The 15,741-nt window shown below is 30.6% G+C and overlaps 1 protein-coding gene across 1 annotated transcript in view; it reads right to left on the bottom strand.

The window, feature by feature from the left end:
- Positions 1-15,741, bottom strand: part of LOC127702969 (protein turtle homolog A-like) — a 143,305-nt gene that overhangs the window by 82,452 nt on the left and 45,112 nt on the right. The window contains exon 2 of the mRNA XM_052207329.1: positions 6,030-6,089. Within this exon, the coding sequence (XP_052063289.1) occupies positions 6,030-6,089 (60 nt within the window). The remainder of the gene's footprint in view (positions 1-6,029; positions 6,090-15,741) is intronic.

The following is a 15,741-nucleotide window of genomic DNA, read 5'->3' as shown; positions in this document are numbered from 1 at the left end:
CCAATTATTCATTAAATCCTTTTATCGAGCTCATGCAAGCGAATAAAATTGCACAAAAGCAAATGAATTTTCTCATTATTTTCAACAACAACACTGCAAACATTTATAATTTATTTAATCATTAGAGAATAGATTAAAAGAACAAATAACTTTACCACTAAGAATACAGATTTGATGTAAAAAGAAAGAATTTCTAGGGTTACATAATTTAATGATTGATTTGTTCATTAGTAATTTAAGGAGCATTGCAGTAGTGTAATTAAGGATCCCCAAGTAGGTGAGTCCCAGGGTTCATAGGAAATACACCATTTACACTTTGGAAAACCTCAAGGTTGATTGTGATGACAATATAAATTAAAAACAATTTAAGACATGAAAACCAAATCATTTGGATTAACATAGATTAATTTACTGCAAGCATGCAATATAACAAATATAAAATGTGTTTCAAGAGATATCATAAAACCTATCACAGGTTACTTTAAGGAAGGGGGAAACCTTGGATTATTTTATTTATTTGCACAAAAGTAGATGTTTTTATATTCAAATAATAAAATTTCCACCTACAAGAATAGAAAAAGACATAAAGTTAAAAAATTTAAAAACATATATAAATTATAATAAAAGAAACTTATATTACAGTAAGATGACCTTTAAGGATAATTGTCTCATTGGCAATCATACCACATCTCCTTTTTTTATATTTTTACACTCATAATAGTGAAACTTTAGGAATCAAATAGATGAATTGTAGCCATAAAGAACTATGACATAGTATGAAATGGTCCTGAAATCTTAAATTTTTGTATGAAGTTGAGGGGCTTTATGCAATGTTTAATTTCATTTGATTTATAACATTTAAATTAATGGTTGTTTAAAACTGAATGGCTAAGGGACTAACTTTTACTTACAGCATATAATATCAAAAATGCTGCAATAAGAGCAACAGTGTTCTCTGTTACAGTAAGTGATTTCAAACATTGGGTCCATATTTTTTTCGAAAGTTATTATATATCCACTTTGTCAGATCACTTCTGAGCATGCTACATACTTGAGAAAAGTTAATGATCCATTTCCTATAGATTCACAACTACGGCTTATTTGTTTGGTTTGTATTTTCTATTGTTTTTTATTTTATGTTTGTTATTTTTTTTTCATCTTTTTTTTTTTTTTTTTTTGTGGGGGAGTCCAATAGTTACAAATTCTGCTATTTAAGCCTTCAGAAGTAATGATGACTTCAACATTTTTTTAATCAGGTTAAGTATAAAAAAAAATCTTGAAATCTCTCAATCTAATAACCATTAAATCTGAACAATATGGAAAACAACAATTGACATTTTCAGTAAAAAAGAATTAAATACATGTAACAGTAATCAAAAATACCAGAGCTTGAGTATAACACCTGTAAAAATATTAGTTTAAAATAATAAATGTTAAATATCATAAGTAATATAAAAACATGATCATAATTAGCAAGGTAGTGACCTAATGACCTTCAAAGTAACATTTGAATATTATATAAATTGCCAATAAATCTGAGAATAATGGATTAACAAACTATGATGGATTTTTATGAACATCATAATCTGCCATAGACAATAAAATAATTCAATATAGATAAATAATATCATGCTTTAATGGTTTCGGTTATTGACATCATCAGAGACCAGCTCTCGGAGACACATCAGCATATTCCTATTCCAGATATAATATCCATTTAATAAATGTAACAAGCACATTTATGTATTCATATTACTGATATGTTTGTTCTTCTAATTATTCGTGGTTGTTGTCACAATCGACAGAAAAATCAACAATGCAAACAAATCTCACAACAGTAAAAGTAGGATTGAATTAAGGCCTTTTTTCTTTGTATAATCTATGATATTACGCACATATAAAAATTGGGTTTTATTGGACTAAATACTATGTCAATATTGCCATCAAAGCGCCAGTCCTGTTCGACCATGAAATTGCCATATCCCTGTCTGCATTAACTATTGTTTTGTCTGATTGCTATCAAATGCTGCAGCGAAAATGAACCTATGGATTTTTAATCGCTGTATCGAATTTTCACTTTTTTGTTATCTTTTAAAACTATCTGTCTCACCTACCATAGCAAAATTATACAATTTATTGAAAAACACTCAATCATAATTAAAAATGGCAATTGAAACTTTAAAACGCAAAAGAATTTCAGTCAAGCTCAGGAATCATAAAAAATAAATCAATCATCTCCTATTATGACAATGTTTATAAATTCTAATGTAACGGTTGGCAAAAAATAGATTTTCTTTGATATCAATGGTATTATTGCTATTCTTGTATACTCCCAATAGTATTTTGTCAATATAAACCTTTAAAGCATGACAAATTCCTGTCTATTATCTGTTCAAAATAAATTGTCTGTTAATTTTCTAGTCGTTATGCTAGGGCATTCTGACACAGGAAACTCATATTTTTAAATTTTGATATAGTTTCTCAAGAAAAATTAATTGGAACAATAAAAAAACACAGAAGGAAAAATATCTATGTCAGCAACTTGCATGATAGTCCTTACATACTGAACAATTAGATTCAACAAAATCATCAAAAATAGCATATAAAACCCAAACCAAAATAGCAATGCTGCATGGGAAAGTACTTGGTAGTAATATTGCATAAAGTTCTCTAAAATAAATTGCTTTGTCAAAACTCACAAGCCAAAAAATTCATCCAAAAAATTCACACTTGGTTAAAACATACAATCCTTGAAACTCGTCCAAAAACTGCAATACAATAGTTTGAATGTACACTGCAAGCTTAACACTCATCCATTATACTGCAATAAAAAGGTTTGAATGTACAAGCTTAACACTCATCCAGTATACTGCAATACAATGGTTTGAATGTACAAGCTTAACACTCATCCAGTGTACTGCAATACAATGGTTTGAATGTACAAACTTAACACTCATCCAGTATACTGCAATACAATGGTTTGAATGTACAAGCTTAACACTCATCCAGTATACTGCAGTACAATGGTTTGAATGTACAAGCTTAACAGTCATCCAGTATACTGCAATACAATGGTTTGAATGTACAAGCTTAACACTCATCCAGTATACTGCAAACTCACAAGACTTCAAACTAATCTAAAATACTCAATTAACTTGTTAAGAACTTAAAGTACAAACCTTAAAACTAATCCAAAAAACTGCAAACTTGGTTAGAACATACCTGCCTTAAAACTCTTCAGAAAAAAAGTCTCCAAATTTGGAAAGAACTTACAAGTCTTGAAAGTCATATTTTGAAACATCAATTTACCAAGGATGATATGAACTACTTACACAATACCATTAACTCAGAGATAGTCACAAGTACATGGACATCAGACAATGGTTTAATGATTAATACTCTCAAGTGCCATCACTGAGACCATATCTTGCATGAAGAAGGAAATCAAGTATGTCCCAAGTGGACAGAAAAAAAACAGATATTACAATATAACAGAACCATATAACATCTGTATATGATTCTAAACAATAGTTGTCCTTAAGTTATTATCCAATAATACTTCAGAACACTTTTGATAATTCTGTCATAAATAAGTTCTTCCTGACACACTACAATATCAAGGAAGTGTTTTTTTTTCAATTATCTACTCACAGAAATGTTATTTTGGGAGAGGCTTAATACTCTACATTTATTCACTTTTTAGCCAAAATATTCCAAAAAAATGCCCCTTTTTTGCTAAAATTTGGCAAATCAATGTTACCTACATCATCACTCTAAAGACTTTTATACTGTAAGATCCTTTACTACAGATTCTGTGCATTCTTAATTAATTACATGCAATTACTAATTGAAACTCTCTTGTGATTCTACCATGCTTGATTGATTTTTAGCCAAAAAATATGTGAGTCAGAAAGACTTAAATGTATTGCCTGCTGTCTCAAGAAGACTGCTATCACAAAATGCTTTGGTATAAAAAAAAACCATACAGATCAAAAATAAAAATAGCAGGTGCACAACTTCCTCGTCCTGTAGAAGAATCTGCACAAGTTTGGTAAAATCTGTCAATCTTTTTTCCAAGAGTTGTGGAGTAACAAACTGGTATTAACAAAAATGACTAAGCCCATATTTTGGTAATATGGGAAAACCTAAAAATCAAAAAGGAATGAGCTGTCAAATTGACAGCAAACTGGAGTTACTGTATGTCTAAAGGCGCTTTCAAGTTTTTTTACCTGCTACATTCTATGCCTATTTCTTAATCTATCAAGGACCATAACTCCTGAATGGCAAGCAAAAATGAAAATCTTTAATATCAAACTTCACCACCATTTTGTCCTCAGTAATCAACGGTTCATAAGTAACTTGAATGGAAACGATATAAAGTGCGAATTTCCAATCTATCAAGGACCTGATGATAACTCCAGAATGGCAAAAAATTCCTCAATCATTAGCTGAAAGGTTCATCATAGTAATTTAATTGCGCAGAAACAACATAAAGTGCCTTGTGTCAATCTATCGAGAACCATAACTCCGGAATCTGTGCAAGTTCAGTGGAATTTTGTGAAGTAATTGAAAAGGTTTACTTTTGGCAAAATATGGCATTGAATTTCAACTTTATCATGAAATATAAAAAAGGCCACAATTAAAGAAGTAATTAGGGAAAACCTAGGCACTACCTATGATCCAATAAATTATGTTTAAAACTGTTATACCGTACATTATGGAAAATTGGTCTTAAATTCACATTACAACACAAATTATGAATTAAAACATCCTTATCTATAATGTGATGTGCCAAAAAGAAGTAATTTGGCATCAATAATATCACTTTTATAACTATTTCTAAGTTAAATTTGAAGTACTTTGGCCTGATTGAAATAACATTTCAATTTTTGGGCAAATGTCAACCCTTTGTGAACTGAACTCCCTTCAAGAAGTAGTGGATTAAAAAAATGATATTAGAAGAAATGGATAGTCCAAGATTTGGTATGGAAACCACAAAAATTCCCAGATTAAAGATTAAAAAGTAGGTACAAGTGCGACTTCATACCTTGTAGAAGAAACTGTGCAATATTGTTGGACTCAATTCTGTTTGGAAGTTATCAATTCAGGGAGTTGCAGATAAACAATTAAGTGTGACAAAAACATTTTTCTTTTCTTTTTTCTTTTTTCATAATAACAAAATCTAAGAATATCACATTTTTTCTATGTTCTATATATATATCCTGATTTTCTCAACACACAAGATAATTTACACATGCAATTTCCAGTGTATAGACAATAACTTACTTGATTTTGGAAATTTTGACATAAAACAGAGTATTGATGTCAGTGAAAATAGGAATGGTAGTCTACTCTTTATTATTTTTTTTTTTTGCAAACATCTTGCTCCTTTACGAAAATGGCAAATCATTTAAGGGGAAACAGAACTTTTAAAAAATTTAATGCATGACAGATGTCAATTAGTAACTGTTACTCAAAATTAACTTTTAACCAGGGACTGTAAACTTTATTTTGTTCAAACCACTATAGTATAGAATCAGTATATTACTGGTCCCCTGTGTCATAGATGAGCTAACTGATATAATAGGAATTTCTAGATCTTAGTGGTAAATATTGCATTGAGGAAAGCACAATAGAAACATAAAAATTGGTATCACAAACTATATCTTAATATCGTACACATTTATACTTTTAATTTCATATAAATATTTCATAAACAGAGTTCTCTATATATATATATATATATATATATGTGTAGGATACTTCAACTGTCTGAAGAGTTCTGACTTGAACAAATAAATTTTATCACAAATACAGGAATAACTTGTTAAATTCCAGAGGACATGTTTATCAAGATTTCAACTCTCACAATAAAAAGATTGATACAATGCTAGCATTTTATAAAGATTAGTTTGTATTTTTCTAAGAAAGTCTGATCCAGAGTCTGTTAACTATTCAATATGACCATAATACCTTTGGAAAAAAAACATGAAATTAATGAATAAATTTAAATAATATTTGTCACCTACCTGGCTCTTTGATCAATGATATCTCAATAATTAACAATAACCATGGGTAAAACAACACTTCTGAAAGTAGAAAAAACAAGCATTCTGAGAGTATTGCATGGCAATACATATAGTCCCCTACTGGTTAAAAATTCATTGTATTGGAACGAAATTCTAACTTGATCTATATCTTGTCATGGTGTATTTAACTACATAAAAATATCAAGTCAATATCTTCAATCAAGACGAAAAAAAACTGTTGAAAACTGATTATTAAAGTGAATTTTTTATGTCCAAAGACCATAATAAAATTGAGAATGGAAATGGGGAATGTGTCAAAGAGACAACAACCCAACCATAGAGCAGACAACAGCCGAAGGCCACCAATGGGTCTTCAATACAGCGAGAAACTCCCGCACCCGGAGGCATCCTTCAGCTGGCCCCTAAACAAATATGTATACTAGTTCAGTGATAATGGACGTCATACTAAACTCCAAATTATACACAAGAAACTAAAATTAAAAATGGTACAAGACTAACGAAAGGCCAGAGGCTCCTGACTTGGGACAGGCGCAAAAATGTGGCGGGGTTAAACACATAACTCTGCACAAAATCATCAGACCAGAACAAAATTCGAACTTGATCTGTAAGTTGTCATGATAAAACTATATACTTATTATCAAATCAATATCTTCAAGAATGACCAAAAAAAAGAGTGGAAAACTGATTATTTTAGTGAATTTACACATGGCCTGGGCGATGATATTCGTTAATATTATCCCTCGCTAACAAATTATACTGTCTTGAGTGGATAAATATGGTATCAAACTCAATGCAATGGTAGAATCTATATTTATCAACCCCTGGGAGATTAATGATATTCACTGAGGCCGACAGCTGAGGGTGAATGTCTTATCTATGGGGCTGTTAAATCATTGTATCAACAGATATCAAAGTCAACAATTGTTTTATCATATTACTTTTTATCCATCTCCAATTTCTAGTATTTGCTCAAGATATTTAACTGCTCCTTTTATTATAACTAAATATATTAACTTTTTTGGCAGTTGCTAAACTTTTATAAATTGAAATATTCAATAAGATTTATTAAAAGAAAACATAGAAAAAAAAGAAGAAAAATAAGAATGTGCATGACTTAATAAGCCTACATTATTGCCGTTGCCTAGGAAAAATTATTTATAGGAACATGTAAGCTGTTCCAAATCTTATATTATTTACCTCTCGTGATTTTTCCCCCAATGAATATAAAGTTTTATCAAAGAAGATTCCCTACGTTTTTAGCCAATGAGAAAAGAGAATTTTATAGTCATATAATAAAAACAATTATTTAGTCCATGAAAAGCAAGAGTAATAACTCCTGTGAAGTGCTGATCAAATAAAAAAGTACCTAAAGTAAAGCCAAATCTGGACAAGTAATCAGAGCGTTATTATGATGGCCTATTCTATAACAGCAAATTTCAATCAAACAATATCAGTATTTTCCATAAGAATTAGACAGGCTTTAAGAGTTTGGTTGAAATTGGGTCAGCGGTTTATGACGACTATGGAAGCCAAGTGATGGCCATAAGTTTTGTGACCCATTGGGCCAGGCAAGGTTAAAATTAAAAAGAATACAGACAATTCCAAACCAAACAAAATTCTAACCCTATGTATTTTTCCATGATATATACAAATCAATTAATTTTGAAACCTGATTTATAGGGTAAAATTTACAGAATCGTGTCAAAATTGTCTTCAAAAATAAAGTCCAATTGATGAATAAGATTTTGATTTAACAGAACATGCAAACTTATTGAAACAGTCCTTTAAGATATCATTTAGACTCTTTAACATCCAATTTCCGTTGGGTTTGAAGGACTCTCTGATTTCAGCTGTAGGTGAAACAAAAACAAGAGGGATAATTGACAATACATATAAAATTGATTTACTTGCATGGCCTTTATAAAACAGAAATATATTATGATATGAACTTCAAAGGAAAAGTAAAGACCATCAGTGTTTCTAAGGATATTCAAGTTTATCTTCTAGAAAATTCTTATTTTCTAATTTGACCCTGGTCATTTCGAAGAGTCTGTAAATGGTTTCCAGTTCTTTATAGCTGATATCTATCACATGACACCAACAAGAGCCATAAAATTCAAAATCTATAGGTCCTTCTTAATTCATCATACAGCCAAGTTTATAGCATATATATATATATAAACCTTAAGCTTACAAATAAAAAGCTTTTTAGAGTTTTCCCATGTTTTTATGGTGTTCTTAATGTCAAAAGATGTAATAACAATTCTGTTGGTATCTAGCTAGCATTAGACAAGAAGATTATAGGAAAGTCTATCTACAATATATTTGTACCATGTTAGAAAATGACCAGGAATTAGAAGAGCAATTAAACATATTGTCAGACAATATTGCCCACTGGATGTCCACCTCTTGAGTTATTGTATCCTTATCATCTTTCTAAGGTGAACATTAAAGTCTTGACCAGTGTCCATATCAGAGTTATTACCTAGTTCGTTTCTCATTATCAAAAGTTAATGATCATAATTACCTCACAAATTATGAATAGAGGCGAAGTTTTATCTAACAGTTCTTGTTTATATTAGTATTGATTCTGTCACACAAATGGCAATATAGCTTGACGTTAGTGGTCACTTTCAGTCCGATTTGGACACAGAAGACAAATGGACATGCCAATACTTGGTCAGACTATTCAATACAGCATCAATAAAAATGTACAGACTGCGACAAAAATTAAATCTCTGAGGGATTAACATGTGTCAACCCTACAGACTATAGGTTAATTCTGCAATGATTTCATCTTTTATATATGTACAAGTCTTGCATTATTGTGAAAATTAAACATAAATAATAAATGTCTCAATTGTAATAAAGTGAACATAAATAAACCAATGCTCATAAAGCAAACCAGAGAAGTTGTCCCAAATTTTACATAAGGTTAAATATAGGAAGATGTGGTATGAGTGCCAATGAGACAACTCTCCATCCAAGTCAAAATTTATAAAAGTAAACCATTATAGGTCAAGGTACGACCTTCAACACGGAGCATTGGCTCACACCCAACAGCAAGCTATAAATGGCCCCAAAAATTACTAGTGTAAAACCATTCAAACGGGAAAACCAACGGTCTAATCTATATAAAAACGAGAAACAAGAAACACGTATGAACTACATAAACAGACAACTACTGTACATCAGATTCCTGACTTGAGGACACTGGTGCAAACATTTGCAGCGGGATTAAACGTTTTAATGGTAGTCTGGTTAGTCTGGATATGTGAAGGTTGGAATGGGATACTATTAAATGTTAACAATTGATATTTTTTCTGCATTAAATTTTAACACTGACATTTACAATTGTACAAAAAGATTTAGACATTAAGACGAAAAGATTGAGAATAAAATTTTAAGCTCATTTGATGCTTTTGGTCGCAAAATGGGGTCATTTAATGCTTCACAATGAAAAGCATTCCTACCCTCATAAAAAGGTATTAGGAAATTCTAAACTATTGGTTAGATCTTTTTCCAGGAAAAAAAAAGAGAAATTGTCATCAGGAAATCACGCAGGAAATACATATCTACATTGTCATTCAGATACAAGAAATGAAAAATCTGTCATAATTCATAATTAAAAGAGATACAAATAAATGAAAAAAATTTGCCATAATTTATAAGTAGACAATATCCTCTAGTTGGAATAAACAAATGTTACATCAATTTCTCCAACACTTAAGGATGATACACTGCAGCAGTTTAAAATATTGATTGACCTTCTGATGACTTGGCAATACCTACATGCTTAATTTTTTTTAAAAATCTAAAAAAAACACAACAAAAAATAACCTTTGCATCAATAATTATTAAGTCCTATTTTTGCAATCTCCAAATGGAATTTCTTTTACTAAACAGGGCAGTTCTCACCTTTTACATCGCTGATAGAAATCTCTAAATTAGCTTTAATTGTTAAAATAGTAAGAAACAGAACTTAACTGCATCTTTAAATAACCTAGATAAAAATCTATTTAACAACAACACAAGTGAAATAACAAAACTCTAATTAGCCAAATGATACATATCTTTTTAATTGGACATATTACTTCTTCATGACTCTGTGATGAATTATTCATAAAAATTCATGTTCTTTTAGTGAAGTTAATATATTCATAAGTACATTTCAGTCTAAAACTGATCCATTGTATACCTATCAATATCAATATTCGACTTGTTTCTGGTTAAAGTGTCCAATTGTTAAGTAAGTCATTTCAATCTCATCGTATTTTTGATTCTGACCTTATGCTATTGTATTTAGACAGCAGAGCTGAGTACGACATCATCAAAAATACATATTTTATGGTAAAAACTGATGTAACTTCTAGTACAATATACACATCATTACCTTAATTCTTCTAACAAATATACGTTTCTCTTATTTTCAGAAAAAATCATTTTTCAAGCAATTTACTAGATATGTGTCATAGTTTTTATGTTTCAAAGAACCTAAGCATCAGTTTTTCAAGCAGGATATGTTGGAGAACTGATGTACATAATTCAAGTTTTCAAACAATGGATCTTATTTAACATGTCCCAACTTACAATACCAGTCAAATTTATCTGATCTTTCTTCCTGATGTTTCCACTATTTCAAACATAGAACAAGTTTTATCTGAACACACTCAATAAAATGTGCTTTGGACGTTTAAGCTGCATACACTACAGTATTCGGTGTGATTAACTGATTGAATCTTGGTGTTAAACGCCACTTTCAGCACTCTTAGCTATATCATGGCTCCCAGTATTTGTCGGTTGGGGTAGCCAGAGTACTCAGAGAGTACCACAGACCTCAATAGGAATATTGTGTGAGAAACTGTCTATATGTTAATTATTGTTAACAAAGGCATGACTTAACAAAGTCACTGATTAAAGCAAAGGAATATATAATGTCAATATACAACATCAAAAAGTGTCTATGTCAACTTTATACACAGTCTATAATGAATGTATTATTATAATTGTTGATTATTTTTGTATTTTCCATAATATTTTGTTACTCCTCAAACAATCCCTTCGGAAATGCACTGAAATATTGTACTCAACAACCCCAATGTCTCTTTTCATTCCTAAATAGTAATAGGCTGTCAGAATGAGATGGCAAAATACTTGGAAAATTTGGACTATCTTTCCGTTGTTAATGATTCATCTCTGACATTTCTTACATGATTTTCAAAAAAACAGAAAATTATTGCTAATTAAACTTATATAACTAAGGGAAAACATTTGAAATTAAGGAATGTATCTCCCTGATGTTAAAATAATAGCTCTGATTCCTTATCGATTTGGCTATACTTTTGGTCCTTTTTTGGTTTTATAACTGCTCTTCAATCTTTGTATCTAAGGGTTTTGATTTTAAGATATTTTGTCCTTTAGACATTTATTGTCCTTATGTGCATCTGGTGCAATAAACTTGGAACAGTTCAATGTTATCATATAAGCCCTTGACAGAAAACAATAAAATATGATGGAAAATAAAAACCATTCATCTTCGTAGGGAGATTTAAAAATACAAAAATAAAAACATTTAGCCCCATTTTCATTGTTCATATATATATTTAATCTTACCCATGATAAATACTTAAAATGAAGATTAGGCAAAAAAATTAGGTAAGCACCTCAAGGATTTTAGGAATGAAAAGTTATGCAACTTCATCAACTTTTCTTTTTTTAACAATTCTTTAATTATGATAATAGGTAAGAAAAACTATAGATATTAACTGATACTATTTAGTTCTTGGTGTATCTAAATCACAAAGGGAAGTTTACTTTATTATAGGCAAAAAAGTGAAAATTAGAAAAAGTAAAGAGCAAACCATGACTGTATAAAAAGAAGAAAAATAAACAAAAGCAATTAAGGGTAAAACAATATGTCTATATTCAATCAAAGGAGACATAATTACTCAGACACTATACCAACATATAATTCACCCTTATAAAATCAGTAATTATAAAAGATTCAGGCTAAAAACAATAACTTGAATAAGTTTAAAAGAACTCCCAAGATACTCTAAAAAGTTCTGATATTACATAACTTAACAAATTCTATATAATATATACATTAATCCTATATTAAAGCAAAGTAATGAGAGATGTAGTATGCTTTGATCATAAACATTCTTAATATATATAAACTATGTAAAATTTGTTGTTTTGTTTGTTTGTGGGTATTTAATGCATTAATGTCAGCACCCTTGGTCATGGTGACAAATTAGTTCTTATTGGTGGAGGGAAGTCAACAGGAAGTGAGTAACAGGAGGGACCAGATCATCCTTGTCAATAAAGATTGGAGTTAAACATACAGCTCCACCAGGGCTCTCGGTCATAAAACTTTACTCAGTACTCAGAGTACAAAATTTGTGCTTGAAACACTCAATCCAGTGTTTTGATTGGTTGGTTTCTGAGTCCGTGTACGATAATCCTACTTAAAAGTTTTATGACTGCAGAGCCTGAACTCACTCATAGTTGACAGGCCAGTGATCTCTGTAGATGACCTACTTAGACCACTTCGCCACATATGTCCATTTAAAATATGTTACTAGTTTAAAATTTTCATATTGATTAAATGCTGTTTTAAACTAAACCAAAATCTATTTATGAATGTAAACAAGAGAGAACTAATCAATTATATGTCACTTTCAGTTGACCCTTCTATTCCCTGAACAAAAGGTCATATACTTTTTTCCATTATTATTATGAAATTTACAATCAGATTTCAGTTCTTTATCTAGAAATATATCACTTATAATTTCTGTAGGCTAATATTAATAAATAAATTCATCTCTCAAAATCCTCATATTAATAAATAAATTCATCTCTCAAAATCCTCATTTTGTTTTTCAATGTCAAACCAACATTTCGAGATTTGGATCAAAATTATGATATTTTATTACAGCTAGAATGATAGCCAGTCATTCCACAGCAATTAATTTAAAAGGGAGATAATTTTAGTGAAGTAGAATCCTATCTGCCTGGTCAGGTGGATCAAACATCAGTAACAATCCAAATGTCTGACAACTTGTTATTTTTTTCTGTATTTTTTTAGGAGAAATTCCAGGTAGTTCTCTTATATTAATATCCAAACTTTGAATTTAAGCATCTTCTTTATTCTTTCTTTTCCAACAGCAAAATAAAAAAAAGATGCTGCATCAGCTAGAAATTACTTGTCCATCCTTCAAATCAGTCCAATCCCTAAATTCTGTTCCATGATCCTAAAATCAGTTCCGCAGAAAATAAGCAGAAGCTTTAAAAGGTCGATGATTAAACAGCTCCATCGGATAAATTAAATTAATTCATATCACAGAAAGTTTAATGTAGCTTAAAATTAATGTTGAAAGTAATCTGTGCACTTTTACCAAATTTAGGTTCTTAAGCATAAGAAGAATATATGATATAATTCTCTGACATTTTACACAGGTCCACAAATAAGCTTAACTACTATGGCTGCAGACAAATTGAAATGAGAGATAAAATTATCCTTAAATCATTAATTTCGTTTGTTTCTGACATTTCTGAGCATATAATTTGTGAAAGAGATAACGACAATTTTGTTAAACAGATCTTATTTTGAAGCTAATTCAAATTAAAAAAAAAGTGTTATTTCCAGGAACTTGAACGCAATTCAGTGTGAGAACAATATGAGAGACAAAATCAGTCACTGTGATTATATAAAAGACAAATTGTCCAATATGCTAAATATTCATAAAATGTCACCACTCATTATGATAGTTTTCTTATATCACAGTCAAACTTTTTTCAAACTTCAGTGTTCCTTGTAACTAGACTTTGATTGATTGATTGGTGTTTAACGCCACTTTCAGCACTATTGTGCTATTTGGTGGCAGTCAGTTTTTATTGGTGGAGGAAGCCAGAGTGCCGAAGAGAGAATTACAAACCTTCTATAGGAAAAGTAACAATCCTATTCAGTTGAGATTGGAAGTTCGAGCGCACCTGCCACATGCAGGTTTCGAAATGGCTAGTGATACAGTAGTTTGACTACGTAAGACCACTGGTGACTGAGGTATCTAACTAGGCTTTTACTTTAAACATCATCAAGAAACAGACAGTTAATAACACAAGAAATGGATGGTAAGAATATTTTTTATACACCTTCACATGCTTCATACTAACAGTGTGAACCTGTAACTAGTGATGGGCTAAAACATTCACCAGTTGACTTTTGAACAATAAGTAATTCAAAATATGAAATTGCTTTCTAATTGTTTTTCAGTTGCTGACTTTCAACATTTTCCTCACATTTTATCTTCTATTTTTGTTTGCATTATTTCAGGATTTTACAAGTTAATTCATTTCAAAAGCTCTATAAGCAAATTATATTTAGGAGACTAATGTATGTCATAATAAACAAAGCTTAGAATAATCCATAAAGCATTAGGTATACTTAAGCTTAATTTCATGTAAATTTGGCTATTTTTTTAGATCCTTTTTCAGGTCATCCCAAGCTCCTAATGTAACTACTTATTTATATATCCCTGCAGGCATTCAAATGTTTGTGTTTGTGTTTGTGTTATTCATCCTTCTCATAAATGGATTTTTTATTTCTTTGTTGGTGTTAAATGCCACTTTCCCCTACCATGGCTATATCTTGGTGGTCAGACTTAAACCTCAGAGTTGACAGTGATCACTGAAGAACTTCTCAGACCTGCACTGGGTCAGCTACCGAGGCCCCATGATATTTTCAGAGAATTTCATGTGAATTATGTCTCATGTTCAGCTACCCAATAAAAGGCCCATAATCATTTCCTCTTCCTTTTTCTTTTACTAATACACTTATCTATTTTATTTATAAAAGGTGCCTAACATAGTCCATAGTATAATAACTGCAGATTCCTAACCATAACATCACAATTATATCAATTCCCATCTCTAAAAGTATGAAAATTGGTTAAAAATTGATACTAATGAAACAGTTTATCTACATCAACCATGACACGAACGAGATGTAAACTCTCCATTATGTGATTTACATACTAACCTAACTTAAGATAACTTCGTCAGCTAAGAAAACAACGACATATTGATCCAGTTACATTGGAAAACTTTTCTAATGAATGAATGTCTAAAAACAGGGGAAATAAATACTCTTGAATTAAATAAAGTTTGCTTCCTCTTCCTGCACCCAAATTATTCAAACACACCTCTATCATGGTTTATGAAAGGGTTCTCAAGTAGGACAAATTTCAAGTTGACCATCTAAAACTCCAATGACAGTCTCGCCTGCTTTACTATTCATGATTTATTTCATGTTGATAGTCCTAAAGATAAAGTTTTACTACAAGTATCATTTAAACTTATCATTATCAATTATCCATGAAATTTGGTCAAGTTCAGATTAACCCTGGCAGACTTATTGCAGACATGTACACCTTACAACCATTCCATTCACCTAATATAGTTGACCTATTGCTTATAGTATCTTAGTGAAGGACCTTACTACTAAAACTTAACATCAACCAATGAACTGTGAAATTAGGTCAAGGTCAGACGAAACCTATCAGACTGACAGGTTACACCTTACAATCATTCCATACACAAAATATAGTTGACCTAATGCTTACAGTATCTGAGAAACGGACCTAAAGATGTAACTTTAACCTTGATTACTGATCCTTGAAATGAGGTCGAA

The sequence above is a fragment of the Mytilus californianus genome, unplaced genomic scaffold, assembly GCF_021869535.1.
Source record: "Mytilus californianus isolate M0D057914Y unplaced genomic scaffold, xbMytCali1.0.p SCAF_5, whole genome shotgun sequence".
Lineage (NCBI taxonomy): Eukaryota > Metazoa > Mollusca > Bivalvia > Mytilida > Mytilidae > Mytilus > Mytilus californianus.
The sequence above is the reverse complement of the archived record's forward strand: the minus strand, read 5'-3'. Positions and strand labels throughout refer to the sequence as shown.